At 40.4% G+C, this 25,000-nt stretch overlaps 1 protein-coding gene across 1 annotated transcript; it reads left to right on the top strand.

The window, feature by feature from the left end:
- Window positions 1–152: 152 nt before the first annotated feature.
- On the top strand, window positions 153–17,322 carry LOC126387556 (ubiquitin carboxyl-terminal hydrolase 31-like; the record flags this gene model as incomplete). Its single annotated transcript, XM_050040069.1, has 11 exons — window positions 153–300; window positions 396–576; window positions 733–844; window positions 1,782–1,876; window positions 2,799–2,876; window positions 5,018–5,147; window positions 5,575–5,694; window positions 6,483–6,708; window positions 6,805–6,963; window positions 8,052–8,204; window positions 9,351–17,322. Coding segments are annotated over 11 exons (2,889 nt in total), but the record flags the coding sequence as incomplete, so codon positions are not given.
- Between the last annotated feature and the right edge of the window lie 7,678 nt (window positions 17,323–25,000).

A 25,000-nucleotide genomic window follows, 5' to 3' on the forward strand; every position in this document is an offset into this window, starting at 1 on the left:
GGATGAAAAAGCTGCATGAGTAAATGTAAATGAGAGCTAAAGCAGGCCAATGAGTGATAAAATGATGACTCATTTTTACAGTAACAGTAAGAAAACACTAGAGAAAGTGGACACTCGCAGTTTTTTTAATTGACTGTTTTCTTCTCTTTCAGTTTGTTTTGACTGAAATGTACTATGACGGTTTCCATCGTTCATTTTGCGACGATGACGATGATCTCGACATCATTCAAGAGAGTGATTCCATATTTGCCTTTGAGACACCAGAGACCTTCAAACTGGAAAACATACGCACAAAAAGAGGTAAATCATGCTCAATGTTTTTGCAAATATTCTGCTTTTTTCATATAAAATGAAAAGACTTGAATCTATCAAATTATTTTTTGTGTCTTTCACAGGAAGTCTTCTGGCAAACCTGAATCATAACAACTTGAAGTACGGGCCAGAGATCAGCAGGACTCCGTCTTTCATGCAGGGGGCCATGACTCCTTTATCTGCATCCCCCAATAAAAACCTGGGACCAGAGAAAATGATCCTTCTGGTGTGTAACAGGGCTTGTTCCGGCCACCAAGGAAAGAGGTAATACAGTCACAGTATTCTATGTTCTATGATGCTAACTTGTCCTCTGTCTCTCTTAGGACACATGACCTTTATTAATGGGTCATCGGTGTTGTTCAAAGCTTCCTGGAGAAACTGATAAGGTTTAACAAAGCTACGCACACTATGTTCTTTTAGGTTCGGGCTACCTTTTGTACTGTACATGGAACGCACTGTGACCTGGGATGCTCTACAGAAAGAGATCCTGGAGAAAATGCGTCATCTTTTGAGGCCAGGTGTCTACATTCAGGTAGGAAGAGGAACACTACACACAGTTTGTCTGTACAGTAAATAAGTTGATGCCGCAAACAGTAAGCCTGGGGTGATAAGAAAATCTGTATAACAGATATGAGCCTCAAAAACAAGTGAAATCAGTGAAATGAACGTGAGATTACTATTTGTGAAATTCTTAATGGGCATCCCTGTTTCTCTGCTTACATCTTGTTACAAGTCTAAGACCCTGATAACACAGAGGCGCACTGCACTGCCTTTTTTAAAAATTGATTGCCACTTGTAAATTAAAAATGCTTGCTGCACCTTTTTATTGTTGCCTGGCAACCACCCTGTCATGTCCTTACACTAACCCTCCCTTGTAATCAATCTACCATTATTTATTTATTTTTTTCACAGTAATTAGTAGCTAGTTCCTGAAATGGACAGGCAGAGGGTACTTGCTGTAGCTCTGGTTGAGGGTGAGAGGCTGTCAGTAAATAGTTTGTTGGGCACATGGAAACAGAGATCTGTGTAGGTACATGAGACCCTAATAGAGAGGATGGATCATGGAGAGTACCACCACTTGGTCCAAGAGCTTCACCTCGGTGATGGCCGTTTTCAGGTACATTTTAGGATGACTCGGGGCAGTTTGACAACTTGCTGTCTATTGTTGGGCTGTATAGCTCTGGGTATCCAGCAGCTGCTACCACCAGTTTCTCCTCCATTGTTTACCAACTGTAAACTTGTTGTCATGACCACCACAAAAGGCCCCCCTCTCAAATCATCTGATTGGACGATGGAAAAAACGATGATGAAAAAAGAGATGACATGGGGTGCTTTTCCACTCTTAAGTTGGAAGTTTTTTTCGACTTTAGGAGTTCACAGAATATACAAAAAAGCCGCCTCCAGCTGCTAAAATGCTTTCTGTGTGATCGGGGCCTAACAGATGTACTGATAGTGGTGTCTCTGTATAGGTTGGACCTTTCAGTCTTCGGGTGGTCGGCGTTGTTGGTATCACCTACCTCCTTCCTCAAGACGAGCGACCACTGTGTCACCCAACTGTGGAAAGGTCAGTTCTGCTGTTGAATACAACATCTGTCTACTGCTTAATATGTGCTGAGTGTTATGACCAAAATGTGTCAATTATTTGAATATAGAATTTTGTGATTTTGGGGTCTTGTAATGACACAAATGTACCTGTCTTTAATACTTTGTGCATTAACTACTGTATACACTTTCATAAATCTCATCCTACTGACATTGAAATTCTCTTTCACAGCCATTCATTTAGAAGGGTAGATAAACAGTCATACAGATTTGAATGTTATAAGGTGAATCAAATGTTAAGAAGGCATTTTACCATTTCCATCTTGATCTTTACCTCTTCCAAACCAACACTGCATATGCTATACATATGCACACAAAGGTAAAGGCAGGCATGATCTAAGCTAATTGGGTGAGGTCAAATTAAATCCACCTCGTTTATCTTCTCTTTGCAAACATGTCCCATTAGTTCTCTTTCTCATAGGCCTGCTTAGGTGACATGCCCTGACATGATTTTGACTGTTTGTTAAAATGCCAGTTTAGCATGTTTGCCTTATACAGTAAAACAAGTCACAACGTTGTTGCTCAATAGAGGTGCACGAATCAGAGTGAAGTCAGAGTTGTGTTTGGTACTGCTATGATTGATCAATTGCTTCTTTAGTGACAACCAGGATGTATCTGAATATATTATAGTCTGTTATTAACACAATTATTTAAACTCAACAGAAGCTGTTAATAATTTAATTTCCCATATTAAATTAGCCCATCTGCAAAAGACATGTCCTTCACACTAACCCCATTTTTAAGTGGAATGTAATTGCACGTGGATTATATGGCTCACAACTCAGGAAAACCTTTTCACATGAGCCTACAGTGACATAAATAAAGTGGTATAAAACCACATTTATAAATGTCACTATTGTTGTTGTTGTTTTTTTTTTTTACAGAGCCTACAAGTCCTGTGGACAAGGAGGGCCGCCGCATGTGAAGATTGTGGTGGAGTGGGACAAAGAGACCAAGGACTAGTGAGTGAAAAAGATTAATATTTGCCAGAGTTCTGTGCTCTGTTTATTTTTATCTACAGTAGGTTTGCTCTGCACAGAATGGAACAGAGCCAGGTTTTGACATTTGTTTGCTGTGATCTTCATCGGGAACAATATGTCGGATTTCACAAAACTGGACTGCAGACACCAAATTATATTAAACCACAGTGTTCATTTGGAAGAACAGGTTAAACCATTTGTTTTAATAACTTGCCTTGTAGGCATGACATCGAATGTGTAATTAACTGTAATTATATTGTAGGCAGTTTGTTATTAGGCCAGCTAACAAGTTTGTCCATGTAAGTGAATATGTAGTGATCACAATTAAGATGACAGGATCAGTTTTAATATTAAATATTAAATACTAAAAAAAAAAGAAAATATTTAGGAAGTAGGTGTGCTTGGACGTAAATGGTGACACGGACGTGCAGTGGGTATCTCAAAATAAAGGCATATCTTTAAGATGACGATATATATTGATGTTTACACTTTGCATCAGTGATTAGATTACACCCCTAATCAGCAGTATCATGCATTGAACCAAAGTGTGATCTGTAAGTATTTGAAGTCACCACTGCCATATTGTGATCCTTAATTGGTCAGTCAGGTTATTCAATACTTGTACCCGCTTCTCAGCATAATGTGACTGCTCACTGGTTTAGAGGGCAATAACTCAGTCACAGTCACAAAATTAAGCTTGCTCTCACATCGCTGCATGTTCACGGGTCACGTAAGAACACCCTCATTAGCAGGTTCATACTGTGCACACACTTTAATGTTCAAAAAACACTTTATTTTTCTCGTAATGTCTGTGCTGGAACACTTGTCTTTGTCTGCACTGTTATTACAGCTGGGGAATGAGTGAAATTGAGTAAAGCTGCTGTGTATCGTGAACAATCACCAAGAAAAGCTTCTAAACCAAAATCTTTACAACTGGGCATGTTCCAGCATGAATATGTTTCGAAATTGAGGAGAAATTAACAGCATCAGCAACCAAGATTACAGGTTTGATGTTAGCATGTAGCTACATGTAGCAGTGTATGTAATGTAAACACTTGTAGTAGCTTGCCTTGAGCAGACGACCATATGAGGAAATCCGTCACGAGATGACGTCGGCTTGTCTCGCAAGTAGAAAAAAACATTGGAAACAGAGTATTTAGGAAGCTCTGAAGCTTGAGGCTTTTACTCACAGGGATTACTTTTACATTTAATATGAATAGTCAATGATATAAGATTCTATATGTCACAGAAAATAAGGAAAAGCGTAATAGGTCCAAGTCAAAATTCAGTAAAATCGAATTGATGGTGAGTCACTGCATTGTGCAGGATTTCTGCAGGGACTGTCAAGTTAAGCAAATCCTCAAACATAACGAGGGTTATTATGCAGCTCTAAACCTTTTGTGAGCCCTTGAATGTAGGTGCCTTCACTATTCATCACATTATTTGCTTTTGAAAAAATAAACTTGCTTAATCTTCTTACAGATGTGCTTAATTTGAACCAGTTGTGGTTTTAAACCACAAGTAAACAGAGGAGTCTGAAAAACCGCCTACACAATCAACAACATGTCTGCTCTTATTTCCTTACTTAAGCTAATTACTGTGTGTGGTTAACACACATATGCACACACACACACACACACACACACACACACACACACACGCACAGATACACACCCTTTGCTGGTCAAATGGAAGTCACATCTTAATCAGAAGTCATGTGTAGTTCATCAGCTTCCCAGTTTGGCAGTGAACTAGCAGTCTTTGGCAAACATGTGGACAATACCCGCAAGACACTGTCAAATGTGAATACTGTCAAACCTGTAGTTAATGTTTGTGCAGGTGTTGTTTGTGAAGCCTTTTCAATGCTGCTGCACCCCCGGCAAGATCCAATACTTTTAGAACAACTTACGGTACTTCATAGTTGAGGAATATTTTATGCCAGATATTAAATCAAAGACAAACTGGATTACTGTGATGTGTTTAACAATCACATCAAGTGTCTTAATCACATTGAAATAAAAATATTTTACGACTTTACTGCAGTACCCAAATCTCAAGGTAGATCATATGATCCTTACATGACATTGATGTGAGTGAATGAGCCGTGCTTTGTGTTCCCACAGTCTGTTTGGACACACTGAGGAGGAGTACATTCCTGATGCTGAGAGTGTGTATCTGCACAGGGAGCAGCATCATCAGCCGCAGGCCTGCACCCTCGCTCAATGCTTCCAGCTCTACACTAAGGAGGAGCAGGTAGCGCTGTGATCGCACACATGGCCAGTGCACGCATACACAAAGCTACACCCCCACACACGATTACTGCGCAGTCAGTACTTTGACATTAGACAATAAATCTTAGATTTGCCTTGGCACGTCAGTGGTGAGTATATTTTGATGTGTAGCCTCACATTTGTCTTCTCCCCACCGGTCTATCATTTCTCTTCTAAAGTTCAAAAAGTCTTTCACTCTGTGGTTTTACTGTGTATTTGACTTCTAATGCTATGTTTGGAAGAAACTGAGCACAGGCCTACGTACACATTGTGGTCTGACTTGCCTGGGATTGCTCCGCAGGAGAATAGGGAGAAAAACTCGGGGCCTTATCCTGTGTGAGGCCAGTTTTATAAGCAGTGTGGTCGGAGCTTGTCCTTGATGGCTGCTGCCTGGGCTGTGTGTGTTTCAGCTGGCCCCAGATGACGCCTGGCGCTGTCCCCACTGCAAGCAGCTGCAGCAGGGCCGCATTAAGCTCAGCCTGTGGACGCTTCCTGATGTGCTTATTCTGCATCTCAAGAGGTTCAGACAGGTATTTCAGCTCAACCAAACTCTGCTTAAATAGAAAACAGAAATGTGGAACTACACTCTGAGTATCAAGAGCAAGAATCATTTCTGTTTTTGTTTTACATGAAGTTGTTGCTTTTCTTTATCTGTGTTTGCTTTGGACTTGATGTTGGAATTCTTATCGTTTTTTTCTTGTAGTTCTTGTATGGATGCTCATGTTAACACAGTTACAGTTTATTATCTATGTCTTCATTTGTTCATATTTCTGTAAGGTTTAGAAAAATCATTTTTATATTGGCTCTGAAACTCACATATCATACCAGCACTGACATCGAGATTTTATTGTATTTCCTGAAGCATGCATTCTTTGTAAGTTTGACTAAATGGATCTTAAATTTTAGGGAAAAGCTGGCTTGCACTCTAAATAATGAAGCAGTTAAAGGTCTGTAGCTACTTGTCACAAGGTACAGTGAAATGCAGCTTTGCTGGTGTGGCACTTGGGGACTGTTGGATGTCTATACCTCTACGCTGCTTCGCTGCTGAATGATTACAGCCTGGCACATGTCAGCAGTGCAGTGGAGGTGATGAAGCAAGCATTGGATCAGCAGCAGTTTAAGAAAGCCTGCGCACGTTGCATTTTCACTGCCCCTTATGCAATAGTTGTAGCTACTGTGTACTTTTCACAAAACCACAAATAAACCGACACTCTATGGAGAACATATCACCCTACCACAAGCGCTCTCAGCTGCAACTAGTAGTTCAGCCGGTGTCCTCCTTTTAATGCTGATCTGTTTAACTTGGCCTCTGTTACAGGAAGGGGACCGGAGGGTGAAGATGCAGAACATGGTGAGGTTCCCACTGATGGGCATGGACATGGCACCTCATGTGGTGAAGAGAAGCCAGAGCAGCTGGAGTTTGCCTTCCCACTGGTCGCCATGGAGACGCCCATATGGCCTGGGAAGAAACCCCGACGACTACCTGTATGACCTGTATGCTGTGTGCAACCACCATGGGAACATGCACGGAGGCCACTACACGGGTAATGTACAAACAGTTGTTCATATGGACATAGAATTAGACTGTATGTGTTCATTATCCGTTCTGACCCATTCTCTCATTTGCTTCGTGCTCACAGCGTACTGTAAGAACTCCATTGATGGTCAGTGGTACTGCTTTGATGACAGCGAGGTTTCATCAGTACCTGATGATGACGTGTGTCAGCAGACGGCCTACATACTGTTCTACCAGCGGAGGACAGTTATCCCCTCCTGGTCTGCTAACAGCTCTGTTGCTGGTCAGTATTTATTTCATTCTGTCTAAATAATATCTGCTGTATTTAGAATTCCTGTCACATTGTGATCAAGTCAAAGTAAAGTGTAGTTTTATTGCAGTATTTGCATGAACCTTTATTGTGATGGAAGGTTTTGGTTAGCGGTTGAATACTGGAGAGAAACTTAAAACCAATCAATGTAAACATCTTAATTAAGCGGCATTTCTACCAAACACTTTCGGTACAGTACCCATATGGACTCATTTTTGATCAGTCAACGGACTGTAGTGTTTCTAGCTCCACCTTTTAGTTCCTGATCAGTGTGCTAGGTACCTCAACAGTGGGGTGATGAAAAAGTGGGACAGACTGGAATGGTTTTGTTGGTACCATCCACAACTTTTGACAAAGGAAACGTAGTCATAACTGTTCTGTGTAATGAACTGAACTGTTAATGCTGTTCAGTGCAGCACTAAAGGACAGTCCCTGTGAGCAGCTCTCCTCCTGCTCTCTGCCCAGATAGCACAAGCTAACACAGCATAACGTGATCTCATCCCTTCTCGTCATTTTTTCCGCTTGGAGTCCTGAGCAGTGGTTAACATCCGACACCAAACCGTTAATCTCACACCGACAGCAAAATGGCTCGACTGTCGTTAAACCTGTAAATAAATGTTGGGTAACATTAGCCGTGTGATGCCAACACTTAGCCCTGTCACTGTGTGTCTGTGACTCCTGTCACAGAGCTCTGGTCCTGCTGCAGTAGTCTCATGATAAACAGAGAAAGAGAGGGAGGAGGAGTGAATTAATACGCTGCGCACAGATCTACAGTGAAATGAGATTTTACCCTTTTTAAATGGTCAAATATGCAGTTAAGTTGTGGTAATTGGATAAAATTACAAGGATATGCAGAATTCATAGGGGCTGGCTGAATTTGCATTAACTGCTGTGATTGCTGCATCCTGAAGGGACTGATTATGATTTCATTGTGCATGTACCTACCACATAGGGCAGACCTTTTTGGAAAATATTACCTGAGGAAAAATAACAAGATTAAAAGTCTCACTTTGACTTTGAACCTCTAAAGGAAACAAGAGTTTTTATTGTCTTTCATGCAGGTTCCACCAGTTCATCCCTGTGTGACCACTGGATCAACCGGTTACCTGGCAGTAGGCCTGCTAGCTTGGCCTCCGGAGCCTCATCCAGACGCACCTCTCTGGCATCGCTGGCTGAGTCAGTAGAGTTTCCAGGAGAACGCAGTGAAGATGATGGTGAGACAAAGAAAAAGCCATGTTATCGTTGTACCACTTTTAAGGTCATCCACCCACCAGATGAGACTGGACTTTATTTAAAATCAGACCAAAACCAATATGAAACAGAACACATGTGGCTAACCGTCAGTCACAAACCAAAATGACAAATGAAAACAGCTTCAAAGAGACAGTTTTGCTTTCAAACACAAACCTTTGTACCGACAATATTTCCATTGGAATCAAAAAATACCATCAAGGTTTCCCAGAGCGCCTTGTAGTGAGGAACTCTCCCACCTGAACTTACAAACTCCAAAATTCCATAATTTATTTTTCTAAAGCGGGAGCATATTGCCGGAATAAGGCAGAACTTGACACGACATGTGTCACATCTGACTGGGACGAGCTAGAAAACATGCTTGACAGAGCTCTGTACTGTGGGAAACCTCACATACCGAGTGAATCCAAATTAAGACAGATGTTGGCTTGGGCTCCTGTTTGTGGTTAATATAAATGTAGGTTGTGTTTAACCCTCCAGAATGAAGGGTCAGCACAGTCCCCAAAAATGTTGGCCAGGCAAACTGGTATTTAACTACAACTTTTACAGATCTCACTATGGATACTGCCTCTAAATGATGTAATTTGCTGTATCAGTGGTTCCCAACCAGTGGGTCATGGTCCAAAAGTGGTCTAAAGTGATTGTTTTATTATTTGTAGTATTTATCAATTACATTTATTCACACCCTTTTAGTTGACTTAAGCTATTAACAAATTTAAATAATGTAGTTTGTGTAGTTGTTGTTGTACTTTGGATTAATTCAAGGCTTCCAAAAGCACTTTAAGGGCCAGATCGAATGGAGAGCTTTTGCAAAATGGAGAGCATTTTCGCAAAATGTCATCTGCAAAATGCGAATTTATCCAATTGGACAATGAAAAAAGTAGACAAAGGCTTTGGGTGCTCTTCTGCTCCAAGTTTTTTTCAACTCCAGGCATTTAGGGTGCTCCCACAGTGCAAAAGCAGCGAGCAAAAAGCTTACTCTCATTGAAATCAAGTACAAAAAGCAGTAGAGACTGCTGAAAATTGATCTGTCTGATTGGGTCTTCTGTCCAGTTTTTGTGCCCTTAACAAAAAATGCATTTCTTCCTAATATGTTTCCTTGTTTTTAGGAGGATTCTCTGTTCGCCCTTTTGTGAGGAGCATTCAACGCCAGAGCTTGTCTTCCAGGTCATCCATCGCTAGTCCCTTAGCCTTCAGCGACAGTGGGATAAAGCCTTCCTGGTCTCTCTCTGCAAAGCTGCACATGAGATCCAACTCCCCCTCACGTTTCTCCCTCGACTCTCGATGTTCTCCTCCTCTGGAGAGGATAGGCGAGGCCTGCGATGACAAAGTTTCCACGTCCTGTTTCGGCAGCTACAGTAGACACGAACGCTACTTCGGCAGCAGGACTCCCCTGTCCATGATGGAGAGTAACTTCAGCGACCAGGACAACAACAAAAGGTTCCTAGACATGATGTACTGCAGGGCTCCCACTCCAGTGGATAAGAAGAGCACCAAAAATGAGCCAACTGAAAACAACAACCAGATCACAGCTATAGACCAAAACATTCTACCCGCCCAAGCTACTCCCTCCAAAGAGCAGAAGCGTAAGAGCAGTATAGGAGGATTTGGCTCAAAGGCAGAAAGCACAGGCTCCACAAAGAGTTCCAGCAAAGTGGAGCAAGAGAAGACTTCCAAAAAACGTTTGTGCGCAACCCACAAGACCTCCACTGCTGAGACGTCTTCCGGTACACCTGTGAAAGGCAAAAAGGGGAGCAATACTAAAGAAAAGAGTGTAAAGAAAAGCACCTCTACACCCTGTGGAACTCCCTCCAAAACAAAGGAGGCAACTCGGCCTCTAGATGCAACGCCACAACGGAAGCCATTAGTGAGCTCCACCCCTCAGTCCTCAGCTTCTCCCTCGCCCACTGCAAAGAAGAATTCCAGTGTCACTGAGAAAAACTCCACGAGTGGTCGAAAAAGGCTGGTAGAAAGGAGCTACAGCAGAGATTCTATGCACACGAGTCCCCTGGTCGACAGTCTCCGAGGCAACTTGGCATCGCGCTCTTCGCTGTCTAAGAGTGGTGACAGCACCCGGCCTGAGAGGAGATCAGTGAGGAGCTCCAGCAGCAGCTCTTCCGTCACTAGCCTGCGCTCCCCAAGCGTATCCACCAGAGACCTGCAGCGCAGCAGCAAATCTGAGGAAAAAGGGTTGTCTTTCTTCAAGAGCGCCCTCCGACAAAGGGAAAGCCGCCGGTCGGCTGATTTAGGAAAAAGCACCTTGCTTGCCAAAAAGGCCTCAGAGAGGACATGCAAGCAGAACGGACAAGCTAAGGACATGGGTGGTGATACTGGAAAAACAGGAGACGCTGTGTCTTCACAGACGTCCGTAGAGACTAATGGAGGTGAGACAAAGTCAGAGACAAAGGAGTCTTCCAAGCCCCCCAGCTCTCTCAGTCGCACTCTGTTAAACGTCGGCAAGTCCAAGTCTTCCACTTCTGAAGTAAGTCTCAAGTCTCCCTCTAACGGGAAGAAGCCTCTCGAAAGGATGGCGTCTTCCCGAAAGCTGTCATCAAGCATGCAATCTCCTGCACGTACAACAAAGAGGCCTCAATGATATATCCATAGTAGTTACATTGAACTCGCATAATGCAGCTATTTTCTTTGTGCCTAAGTTTCAGTGAGCGCCGGGTGTATTTGTAAAGAGACACATTTTTTGATGTTACGGTTTTGTACACTGGAATCAGATACACACGCTGGCGTTGAATTACAAATAGTGGCAGACGGCTTCAGGAAATTTTAGCTGTGCTGCATAGAAAGTAAAGTACTGTACATCATCTGCATATTTTGGGTGCCAAACAGATGCTTGGTATGCCGCCAGTTTGAGTTTTTGGAGCCGTGTGTATTGTTACCAATTACACCTTTTGAGCATTAGGTAATGTTTTGATGCGAGTGAGACAATCGCTTGACACGTTCGATGTTTCCCTGGCATGGCGGGTACATGAGCATGCCATATGCATTCAGCTGTACAGCACAACCTGTCTGATTGTGTGTACTTGAGGCTTATATGACAGCTGACAGAATTCCCTGTTGGAATCTTCGAAATCCAATTATCTCTCCTTCAGACAAGAGGCTTGTGATGTCTTCGAAGCATTGCAGACATTAAGTTCAGTTTGCTTGCAAAACATCCTGCTGGCTACACTGGATTTAAAATGCAGCAGCTTGTACATTAAAAGAAATTAATGGGGTAAGGAGCACCCCCCCCCCCCCCCCCCCGTATGCACCAACAATGCATAATTTGTCTCGTGGAATAACATTCTTCATCATTATTCAGATGGAATTAAGCTGGCTTAAACCTAACTGCTGTTTTCTAAGCATTTAAAGCTCAACGTTAGTGAGAACAGAACCGTAACATCAAAAAATAATCTCTGGACAAATACCGAAACTGGGTTGACGCTCACACACACACACACACACACACACACACACACACACACACACACACACACACACACACACACACACACACACACACACGTACAAAAGAGTTTCATTCCGAAATAATGGTGGCTAAGCGTTGGCAGTAGTTCTCATTGATTGTTTTAAGCCGATCAAATTGACCATTGATGGGTGAAACCTGCTTTGCAAACCCTTTCTTCACACCTCATTCATTGGTTAATAGGGTTAGGCTGTGTAAAGCTAAGGAGGAAAAGACATTTGTAGACTTTATTTAGTGATAATTTCACTTTCGTGTCTTAAGAGTGTTAAAGATTGATAGCTGAAAACACACATGAGAGACTTCCTGAGTATGAACCTTAGAAGAATAGAAATACAGAGGTGACGACAAGAAGTGGACCAAAACAGAAACTATTTGAGAAAGAATTAGAATCGGTACTCACGTTGAGACAAGTTTTCCAATATTTAAAAACCTTATTTTTGTTTCTTACTAGTACTTTTTTGATAGAAATGTATTTTATCAAATGCTCAAAAGCTTTTTTTTGTCACAGGGACAATGTGTTTTGGAATGAAACCCTTTAAAATCAAAGTATATGAATCCATATATATGTGTATATATATGTGTCCGTACAGATAATGACAAATATAGTATAGTATATAACTTTTCCCTTCCATGAGCAAGATGAAAATTATCTTAAGCGCCTTTCAATACTGTACATGGAAACAAATAATTGCCTTTGGCAACATAGTAGTCTACTACTGTATGCATCACTGAGTAGGAATGTTGTATTGTTCGCACTTTGTATAGATAAAGTAGTTTTCTTTTATCCAGAGTAGTTATACACACACACACACTAACTTAGCAATGTAATTATCTCATTTTTAATATGTTGTCATGATTTCAAGACATATCGTAGAGTCGTGTCAACAGGCCTTAGAGTTGTAATGGTAAAAGGGTACATTCATCTCAATGTTTCAGGGGTTGTTTTAAGGAATCGCCCCTTTACTACACCTGGTGCTGTAACAGACCGATGCTCCTCTGGCACTGATATTTCTTAAAACGAGCATATTTTCAAATGCTGATGTTCAGAACTGTGACCACACACTTCAGTGAGCCAGAAACCTGTTGGCAGCGATTATCATAACCTGTGGTACCTCACTGGAGAAGACAACGCCATTTCTTTCTTAACATGGCTGAAACAGAATATTGGTAGTGAGCCATTTAATTAATCATAGAGCTCCATTTCTATTGTCTTTGAGCAGTTGTTTAGATATGTAGGCTTTTACTGCACGCTGGGTTTGTTTTGCAGTAAAGTGACAGAAGCAAAAGCAGAGGCAGGAAGTTGTCACTGCAGCTGTCATGATGCTCGCTGGCCTCGTTTTAAACAATCAGCATTATCATTTCAGAGTTACTCCACCTGCAACTGCAATATCCGAACATTAGATACCAGCATAGTGTATGTTTTTAATGAATGAATGTGGTTTTGCCATTAAAATCCAACCATTAGTTAGTTCTTACTTTAAACATTCATACAATCTTTTACTTGTAGATCTACAGTATTCCTCTCAACTGTTTCCCTGTAGCATTTACCAGGTTTACATTGGTTCTCAGATGGTTTCAGAGGAAATACAACACAATTTAAAATTGTACGTGTGTTATTTAAATGGCCTGAACATGGTTTGAGCAAATCAGTTTGTGAGCTTTTTTGTGTTTTTTGGCAACACAGTTGTGTAACTTTACTGTGGTGACTTGCGAAAGTTGGATAGCAAGTTGAAGGCTACTAAATAAAACCAAAATTATCATTTGAAACAAATAATGACATTTCAACCCAAGTACAATAATACAAATACAGATTTGGTCATAGAAACAACAGAGCACATGTCAAGCTAAAAACACAGTAGACTTAATAACAGGGATGCACCGATTGTGAAATTCTGGGCCCATACTTGTGTTAAAACTAATAATTTGGCCAATATTGATGTTTATTTTGTTTTCGTTGTTACTAATTCCTCTTTTTTTTTTCAGGGAAACAAAGAAATCTTCATTGTAAAATAATAACCAAACAGTTTGAAGTCATTTAGTTGTTCATTATACTGTCTACAAATTCAATCATACAAATTTATGAAATAACTTTGTTCTTTTATCCACAAAAAGACATCGTTTTTGAAATAATAACTTATTCTGAAGCCTTTTTAAAGATATATAATATATTGTAATTTCCTCTTTAATATCTATTTTATATTGCTGTGGAAACATCAACAAATTTGTCCTTCAAACAACAATAAATTTTATAAGATTACATTTGAACACATCATGATAATGTTATAATCTACTTTTATCCAATACTATTTTTTCTAACTAGAGCTTGAACACATCTTAACGTAACTTAATACAACCTCCGTTAGCTGTTAGTGTCAGCAACCGGCCGCTAACAGCTAACGTAAATTAGCACTCCTTCTGACTATTTCAACACGGTTTCAAATAAGGTGCATCCCCTGATTTTTAGTTTACTGCTTCTTTTCGGCGTCCTGGGATCTTTGATCATCCCAGACACATATCCTATTGTCTATGGGACGACGGGACGCTGTTAAGCCTGTGCAAAATTGATGTGACACAGCAGAAAAGTATCAGCCACCGCCATCAGTGAATGTCACCTTATTTGCTGCAAGGCCGATGACAGTCAACAAGGCTAATATCGGCTTATACCATAGTCTTCCCTACTAAAAAATGTATTTGTTTATTCCTATTGATAGTTTATTGATAGTTTCCAAAAACCTTGTGGGACCCTTTTAATGCCACACCATTAGAAAAAGTAAAGAGGCTGCTGTGCTCAAACTGTCAGTGGCCATAGAAATAACACACTGCTGTTTAAATGTTGTGGTTTTCCTGTAGCTGCTCTTTTCTATTTAACATTGTAATCTATCAGGAACCTGTGCATGGCACTTTGGATCAAAGCAGGACAATTTTCTGTCATTTTGGCTTTCACCGTCTTGTTTGCCTGTTTTAAAGTCTGTAATTAAGTTGTAGTGGCTAGTGTGTCGGGCTGGATCATGCCGTCATTCCTCCACTCGCTAAAGGGGACGTTTATTGGATTACGAATCCATTTGTGTAGCCAGAACCCAGTGCATTAGGATTTTTTTAACATCTTAATTAAGTTTTTAGATGCGTTGTAAATAAGCATCAGTAGATAATGTCAGTCATTCTGTATATTGCTTATGATGTTTGAATAATTTGAGATCATATTGAACTATCAGTGAGGCTGATGACAGAATTATTTTTCTGTACAGAGGTTAAATCTGAAAGCTGCAGCCTGTTTTTTCCAACCACTTTTCATTCATCCATAACAATTGTATTTGTAGCACCACATTGCCTACATAATTGTTTTTGGTTTTACAACATGTTATATGAGACGGTTCCTTCACTGATTCTGTGAAGTTCTGTTTTGCAGAGTTGTTATAAACACCCTGATGTATGATTTTAATGTCTACAGTATCACTTTGGTCCTGTGTTACGTCACAGGGACCTGCTGTCAAAACATCTTAATCAGTGGCTTCCACTCATGAAATAACCTTTTTAGTTTTATTACACCTATAGATAGAGCAATAATCATCTCATTCATCAATTAGACTAAGAAAGCTGAGGTTTGAATTACCAAAAAGTGCAACATGGCTGACTTTTGAGAGCTCAAAATGCCAGTGAAGACCAGACACGTACTGTACTCCGTATGAAAAGTACATACAGTATAATAATCCAAATACCTGTTGAAACAAGATGTCAAGAAAAAAAAAAGAATCAGCATCTTTACAGAATTAATTTTCCTCTCTAGCTTTCGTCACTGCAGTTATCGTCTGTTTTTTAAAAAAATTAGTTGTCAATGTACAGATTTGAGAATGATTAAGGAATGCAGTATTGCATGAAAACGCTAATGCATGTATTTCATTAACTATGCAAGAGTCTCGGCCGTGTCACGTAGAAAGCAGAGCATGGCTGGTATATCCCATTGCTTAATTTGCACACCATTCCAATATTTAGAAGTTGTAAATGACAAACTGTTTCATCTGTACAGTTAAAAGGATTCAACTTTAAGTAAAAAAGAAAAAAAAAATCTATTTAATGCCATAATTCCTTTTAGCATCCTACCATTTAATGTTTATATATATTTTTTATGTTTTTTCACAGTATGTTATTTTGTAATTCTGCTGATCTGTGCTCTCTGGGTGCTCCTACCAAACTGGTAGGTTACGCTGTCTTTTGTTTTTGGACAAGATGTTTAATATTAACTGTTGTACACCAGCAGAGACAACACTATGGATGCGATAATCTCTACGTGGTTACTAAATAGCCTCATGTATGTATGTATTGTGAAAAAGCCTTCCATTAATTCAGTGATAACAGTTTGTGAACCCCTGTCGAAATGCCCTCAGCTGCATCGAAGATGTGGCCGGTCTCTCATATAAAGGCAACTCTAATAAATAAATATATATATATATATATATATAGTTAAATGCAATAAAGATAGTAAATTTGTAGTTTTATATTATAGTATGTAACGAACAATGACATTAAAATGTAAATGTTCAGTTGATAGTTTTTGTAGAATTCATGCCACATCGATCATTGCAATCATTTTTATTTTTTATTTGAAACAGGGTCAGCAAACAGCAACGTCATCGTTTTTTCTGTTGACTGGTGAAGTGGGTGTGAAACATTATTGAAGTTGTTAAAATGCATACGTTAAATAAGATTAGAGAATCCAGCGGCTGTTTTGTTGATTAACAGAGTTCCAAAACTTTTTTAGGGTGAAACCATTAATTAACGACATTATCTGCAACATTTTTGCGTAATTTTCTCACTGAATCAAAGTTGCAATAACCACTGAAACTGAGACACCAAAATCCTTTCGTTGAGCCACAGATTTCAGATTCAGCCGAGATATCGTACAGCAATACAGCTGTGTGTCGTCCTGGATATTAAAGGACTCCAAATACGTAACTTCAAGATGTGAGTCTGGGTTTAAATTGTTTTTGGACTTATGTAAACACTACGAACAGAAGCCTTAAGCAACACAAATTGTAATAGTTGGTTTGTATCTTCCTTCGGATGAAACCAAGGAGCTGTGTAACGAATGAATGAATGTCACGAGTCTCATTTTAATGTTTTTTTAAGCTCACAAAGAACACTACAGTGCTACACGCATAGCACGTCTCCCCTTTGACCTTTACGTCTTATGTTCTCTTTTTTAAAGTATAATTCATAACGCATTTTGTAAAATACAGTGTGTTGCATTTATTGAGATTTTTTCATGTATTACGGCTGTTTTACTGTATTCCTTGTCGTGCCAGGTTCATGAGGCTCCGTTTCTTTTTAATATATATATGTATTCGAGCCTCTGTTCCACCATTTGCCTCTTCATTTTCCCTTAAATTCACTTTTCTATTTTTTTAAGAGTTGATCAAAGTGACATTCAGTAGTTTAGTAGACTGTGTCAGAGTCTTCTATGTTAATTTATTTCTCTTTTGTTAACATGTATGCACTTTTAATGTTTGTTTGTTTTTTTCTCTCCAAAAGGACAAATGTGTATATACTATGTTGGTTTACCCATGCGAGTACAAAATGAAAACTCTGATTAAAAATTTTGAAACTTATTTGTGTTTGTGTGTCTGGATTCGTTCAAACACTAGAGGGAGCTTTTCTCTAACAAATCATCCCCCAGCATTTCTCTCAACATTCAGCATGCAGCTCCTGGATTTCACTGGTTTATAGAGAACCACTGGTGCAGCATTAAAAAATAATTAAAGCGAGATAAATATTAAAGTTACACAAAGCTTTGCGTGTTACGATTCCACAACTCCAGATTGATTCGTGTCAGAAAAGCCTCTGATCTCACCTTGAGCCAGCAATGAGTGTACCCACTCAACAGCAGGCTCAGATCTCAGATCTGCAAGACTGTCCACAGTCTGTCTCCATAAAAGCGTTTGTGTTCTGTCGGCTGTCGGGAGTTGTACTGTAGCAGCGTGAGACACATTTTGAAGGTGTTTTTATTTTTAATGTTCCAAGATCCCCCTTTTATCCCGCCGATGAGCACACAAATCTACTGCTCATTGTCTCGTTGCTGCCGCAGAGACTGTGTATTATCTGAGACCTCAAGGCTGTGCGATACATGAGTGCCTCTAAATTTCTGGGCAGGATTATTATTTCGAGCTTTTCCTGGCCACAGAATATAGAGGGTGCAGGAGCAGGGATGTGCAGATGCAAGCATGTCTGAGCTCAGTTTTACTCTGAGGGGCGTCCACTTGTCATTCAGCGCCTACGGCTGCAAAGACAGTGAAAAATTTGACCTGTGCAATTGAAAAGTGAATGTTAGATGAGTTATATTTTCAATAAACAAACTAGAGGCAGTGTCCTCTAAAAAACACTCCTGGGCTGTTTGTAACAACCAGCTTTGAGCCACTATGATTCAACATTCAATACTTAAATAACACATCATTATACTTTAAAATGTCTAAAAAGAAAAATGCTCATGACAAGTGATCAGTGCCAGCAGTTGTCACAGTGTCTCTCAGTTACTTATTTTAGAGCTGCAGTCAGCAAATATTTGTGAACTAAGACTTAAATGTTAATCAGCAGTGGTAGAAGAAGCCCTCACATCCTTAACTTAAGTAACAAGCAATATTTCGTGGGTTTTTATTTATAAAATGCATGAAAAATTACAAACCAAGACATGAACAACTAGGCCTAATAAAGAGGTCAATATAATAACTAAACAAGGTGTTAACTGAACAAACTGACCTGTCCGAATGACACACAAGGGAGCATGTAAAGTGGCTTGGCTAAACCAAATAATACATAAGGGGTAACTAAAATGGATGCCAACTACAACTAAACACAAAGCAAAACTCACGAAACCCAAACCTCAGCCCTCAGCCGTCAGCCACGCCTTTTGCTCCACCAGGAACGGACCTCCCCAAACAACCACGGTAACTCAAAGACAAAGACATAGATGATTAATATCAAACAATTTGCCTGTGTAACCCTACAATGTGTCCACTTAAATTAAACAATGTAAGGTTAAAAGCAAATGAACGGATTATAAATCATACCAACTGTGTGATGTCAATTGTTTATGTATGGTTGACCATACAAAGCGCTGGTCCATCTATGTCCCAACCCTCACCTATGGTCATGAACTCTGGGTAGTGACTGAAAGAATGAGATCGCGGATACAAGCAGCCGAAATGAGTTTCCTCCATGGGGTAGCTGGGCTCAGCCTTAGAGATAGGGTAAGGAGCTTAGACATCCGGAGGGAGCTCGGAGTAGAGCCGCTGCTCCTTCACGTCAAAAGGGATCAGTTGAGGTGGCTCGGGCATCTGATCAGGATGCCTCCTAGGCGCCTCCCACTGGAGGTGTTCCGGGCACGTCCCACTGGTAGAAGGCCCCGAGGCAGACCCAGAACACGCTGGAAGGATTACATATCTCGTCTGGCCTGGGAACGCCTTGGCATCCCCCAGGAGGAGCTGGAAAGCGTTGCTGGGGAGAGGGATGTATGGGGTGCTTTGCTTGGCCTGGTGCCCCCGCGACCCGGCCCCGGATAAGCAGAAGAAAATGGATGGATGGATGGATGGATGGATGGATGGATGACCATAAATGAAAGTAACCTGTGTAGATAACAAACTAATGACTTTAAAGAGTGTGGATTTGGAAAACAACATCATGTGTGGCTGTGACCATCACACTGCAATACAGGGTTTTATTATGTGGCCCGGACCTCTATAGGGGGGTTCAGGGGGATCCTTCTCTGGGAATTTTTTGATAAACAAGCTCTACGTTGATGCTTTGATGTGTTTGGGGCACAACCTCCGTGGCTGAGAAAGTACCAGTTTTGTGAGTTGTCAAGTAAGGGCAAACTCTATAAGACACTGTCTAAATGCTGTCTACAACAAATTCCTAATTATTTGTCCGCTCTTGTTAATTCAGCTGCCACTTGTGTGGAGGTTGTTTACAGAAAATAATAGGCGCTGCTGTTTTGACAAGTGCTGGCAGCTCACGTACCAGTTGCAAATTTGAGAATCCCAGGATAGCGAAGGAATAGCCTGCCTTACTCTGCATCTTACTGGCCTCCCCTGACGTTCTTACCCTAATCCTTGTCTAGACCTAATCAATTTAAAGACACACAAAGGCAATGAGTACTAGCCAATCATATAAAGCATAAGGCAGGTCATTCGCTCGCTATGTTTGTATGGCTATTTATATACATTCACCAGCCACATTATTAGGTACACCTTGCTAGTACCAGGTTGGACCCCTTTTGCCTTCAGAACTGCCTTAATTCTTCGTCACATAGATTCAACAAGGAGTTAGAAACATTCCTCAGATACTTTGGACCATATTGACGTGATACCATCACGCAGCTGAAGGCAGGATGGATCCATGCTTTCATGTTGTTTACATCAAATTCTGACCCTACCATCTGAATGTCACAGCAGACTCATCAGACCAGGCAACGTTTTTCCAATCTTCTATTGTCCAGTTTTGGTGAGCCTATGTGAATTGTAGCCTCAGTTTCCTGTTGTTAGCTGACAGGAGTGGCACCTGGTGTGGTCTTCTGCTGCTGTAGCCCATCTGCTCCAAGGTTCAACGTGTTGTTGGTTCAGAGATGGTCTCTTACATACTTTGGTTGCAACATTACTGTTTCCTTTCTATCATCTTGAACCAGTCTGGCCATTCTCCTCTGACCTCTGGCACCAACAAGGCATTTTCACCCAGAGACCTGCTGCTCACTGGATATTTTCTCTTGTTCGGACCATCCTCTGTAAACCCTAGAGATGGTTGTGTGTGAAAATCCCAGTAGATCAGCAGTTAAATAACTTAAATGACCTTTCATCCCCTTTCTGATGCTCGGTTTGAACTTCAGCAGGTTGTCTTGACCATGTCTTCATGCCTAAATGCATTGAGTTGCTGCCACGTGATTGGCTGATTAGCAATTTGCGTTAAGGTGCAGATGAACAGGTGTACCTAATAAAGTAGCAGGTGTAGGTGCAGGTGGTATAAGTAAAAGTATCCATGATGCAATGTTCATTAATAGCAGAGATTTCTATACAGTATGTGGATTATTATTATGAATGTTGCAGCTGGTCAAGCTGGAGCAAATTTGATCAACTTTGTGCAATGTTTTTATCTACAGCAGTAGATCACAAAATGATGTCATGTTTTGTATAGAGAATGTCAATCTCACTCGTAACTCCAGCTGTTAGATCGATGTAGTATTCCCCAACAGAGACGTACAGTACTCTAGTGTTCAGAATGTCACCTTTGAAATGTAATAGGATACAAATTACGAGTTAATCTGTTAAAAATGCGATAAGTATTGTAACTATTTTAAATACTTCATCATAGTAATGTAACTTATTACGCTTGATTACTTTTTGATTTCTCTTCTGACAAAGACTATGCCAAAAGAAAAAAAACTTTTTCCTGAAAAGAGTATATTTGTAATCACCAACATTTTGGTTAGTGAGTGTAATTCGAATATGTAGCCTATTCTTCTCAGTAACAGATCTTTTTTTTCATAATTCAATTACATGTTAGAAGTTGCATGCGACTAGTTACTCCCCTACACTGAGTATTTAGTATAGAGTGGCATAAATTTGGAATACTCAAATAGTATCAAATAAATAAATAAATAAATAAATTTATTTCTATGACAAGTATCTTGAAGTAGTACTGAAGTACCTGTACTTTGTTACTGTCCACCACTGTGAAACATCATAAACTCATACATACTTCTCTTCAGATCAACTAATTCATTATTCAACCAGTCAATTTTGCACTATAGGATGGATTCCAATTAAAAAGTGACCTTTCATAGGCCAGAACATCTTCTTCTTCTTCATTAAAATTATAGACAGCTGTCTGGCTTTTTTTTTTTTTTTTTTTTTTTTAGATCAGTCTAATGCAGGAGGTAATATTGTAAGTACATAACCAGATCATCTGGCAAACAGATTTCGAAGGGGCCAGAATGTTGTAGCATCTGTCATCATCTCCCACCACCCTGCTGATTTCCACTCAACGGGTCATCTTAAAGCAGCTGTTAAACCAAAGTTTGAAGTATTTTAGTCCCGCTCTCTCTACGTCTGTATCAGCATGTTGGTGTATGCCATAAAACAGTGCAGCCAGTCAGCTCTTGGCCGACATCCACCTCATGAATCATTTGAAATTTCCTGGTAAGCAGAGGATGCCATCTACTCTCATTCTCCACTGGTGCTTTTAAACCAGCATCTGACTCCTCTCTCACGATAATATCAGTCCCCCACGGTACAGTGGAGTTACTTTAGCAATTCGCCTGTGGTTTTATCTCCTTTGTCCCCTCTTTTGACTCCACCCCAGAGAGTGCAGAAAAATCAATAATAATTGATTTTAGGAGGCAGGAAAGAGCGGTTGGAATTCAAGGGGAGAACCAGGGGAAGACAGAGACAGAGAGGTACTAGCAGAGAGGTGCAGGACCCTAAGCATAATATGCATGTGCTGGCACAGCTAAAGGTCACCAACATGAACCTGTCTGTAACAACAGATTATGGAGTGTCTAGGCCTCACAGCTACTGAGGTCTCACATATAAGATAAGAATAATGGCAGCGATGAACCTCTTAACTGAAAGTCATTTTAATCCATAAAGAGGAAGGTGGGTTGCGTTCAAGTGCAGCCAGCTGTGCAGATATATTTTCTTGAGGACTGTCTTCGTGTAGCATTCTTAATGATAAAGCTGCAAGATTTTGTTGTTTTTGACGTTGACTGTAAAGTGTGAAATAATGTCCCAATACCAAATCAGTTGTTAAATCAGCTCCCCAACTATCAGCATCACTTTGTCATGTTCCTCCTTGTAGCAGCCAATTAGTTGCCTGTTTTTCTACTATCTGCTGCTGAGCTTCATTTCACATTCACTTTCACACTGCTTGTTTGTTATGCCTTTTTTGTTTCCTCCTCTACACCACTCAATCAACCTTCACAGGCTAATGTTCAAAGCAGGACAGGACAGCAACAGACTTTCACTACAGAGAGGAAGGGAGTGTTTGATTTCTATTGCAGGATCCGTCCGGGGTCCGACGGGTCAGCGTGGCTGACAGCTAGGAGATTGATAGTTGAGATCTTTCCCAGGCGGAACAGTGTTGGACAACATGAGCAGTGATCCAAGGCACCAGCGGAGCGGGGTGGAGGTGGGGGCGGGTGCAGATGTGGTGTATCCCTCAGTGAAGTGTGTGTGTGTTTGTGTGGTCTTTTGGCTGTAGGCCATGTCCACCCTGTCATCAGGACTTCTGAATGGTACTCAGTACCTGCAGACTTGGATCTAAGTACCTGGGGACCCATCAATGGCTCAGGATGAGTGAAATTTCAAAGAAAATGTGAACCTGTGGTTTTTTTTTTCTTCCTTTTTTTTGTTCCATGTTTTCTTTATTGATTTTTTATTATTCCCTGCTGTCATTTCCTCCCCTCCTTTATCTAGTGTTTCAGACAAAGCAAATACACCAAGATTAGCACTGAGAGAAATCGTCACTCTTCCTGATTTTGATCAGAGCCATCCGAACGGTGAGTTGATTTTAATATAGATGCGCACACACACGGACATCCAATCACAATGCTGTTTTTTTTTTCTCTTATGAAAATAACACTTTTATAAAAAGTCATTTGTTCAGTATCAGCAGAAGCGATTTGAGGAGTTGATATTTGTGTGTTGGGGTCATGCTCCACTTTAGGGTGTGTGTATGTGGTGGGGGTCTACATTGTTTCATAGTCTCCAGATGCTTCCTAACTTAGAGGGGTGAGGTACGTCTGTCTGTTTCAGGAAATATTACTTTCTTTGCTCACAAGATTTTGGATGTATCGGCAAGAATCTTCATGCTGTGAAAGGAATAACCACAGAAACACTGGTTTGCTCACACTGCAACCCTTAGAGTTCAATTCAGATATATTTCTTAGATCCATTTTTTTTTATCTTGGCTGTTCACATCACACTATAAATGCGACCAATACCAGATTTCAGTGTGATCTGGTCACAGTCCTGACCTTACCTGCATGCACAATAACAAAGATGTCACATGCAGCACGTTGTCATACAGCAGTGAACATGGAGGCCACTGAGGTCAGCATTTATGGTTTCATTTATATGCTGATGTGCAGTGGAAGCCGGAGAATTAGTGACCAGATTATGACAAGGTCAAGGATGAGGAGAAAGAGGGACAAATCTTTAATTATGGCTGTTTGTTGAGCAATGGCTGCTACATCTGTATGGAGGTGTGTGTGGATATGCGGGGTCATAACCTGGAGTGGTGGGATCATGACCTGAAGTGCGTCACTGAAACAGATTAAATCCAATATTTCAGGATGTTAGGGGCTACTTTTAACTATGTTATACATATTATATATACACCTATTATATTATTCTGAAAAAGATTTATTTTTGAATCGAAATGAAAAGAGTGACATTTCATTATGTTAGAAGGCGTTATTGCTACAAGGCAGGGGAAATTCACTGACTATGAAAAAAGATGGAACAGATTAAGGCCAAGTTTAGAAGAAGGATTATAATGATATCATTAATTAGTTGTTTTTGGTTGATGGTTTTTGTTGCTAATTTTTTTTTGTGTGTGTGTTTTTTTCTTCCTTTTACTACTGTATGTCTATGTCAGTGGTTTATGATGTGTTATAGTGTAGTTGTGTAATTTGTATTGTTTGAATCAATTTTAAAAAATGGCAACCAACCCACTCTTCAAAACAAAAAAAAATTGTATTATACTTCTTGCAAACTAAGTTACATTTGAACATTAGTTTGTGTGGATACATAGAGACTTTACATTTCTCGACAACCCTGTGGTGAAGATGTGGTTAGGTTAAGCCACAAAAATTACGTGGTTATGGTTATGGATGGGGAATGATCATGTTTTGGTTCAAAACACCCAAGCTTGGTGCCACAAACAGCGGTGGAAACGCCTTGAATGGTTACCAAATAACAGCCACTGTTATTGGTTTCAAACAGTGGACTGCAGCTTGGCAGGTGTCTCGCCTACCACCCACCATGAAGACCACCTCCTGATGACAGCTTAGCTTATATATTATGTCACTTTAGAAACGTTGATATGATACATACAAACACAAATGTAACATATTCATGGTTTGCAGAAATGTGCAATACCAACATTTGGCATAACATTCAGTTCAGCTGAGTAAAAGTCACATCAATTCAAATATGACTGTTCAGATGTTCAGAGGTTGCATTGCTAATAAAAGATGACCTGTATGTGATTTAGAAGCACATCTGCAAGTGGCCCAAATGA

The sequence above is a fragment of the Epinephelus moara genome, unplaced genomic scaffold (genome assembly GCF_006386435.1).
Source record: "Epinephelus moara isolate mb unplaced genomic scaffold, YSFRI_EMoa_1.0 scaffold806, whole genome shotgun sequence".
In the NCBI taxonomy this organism is placed as follows: Eukaryota; Metazoa; Chordata; class Actinopteri; order Perciformes; family Serranidae; genus Epinephelus; species Epinephelus moara.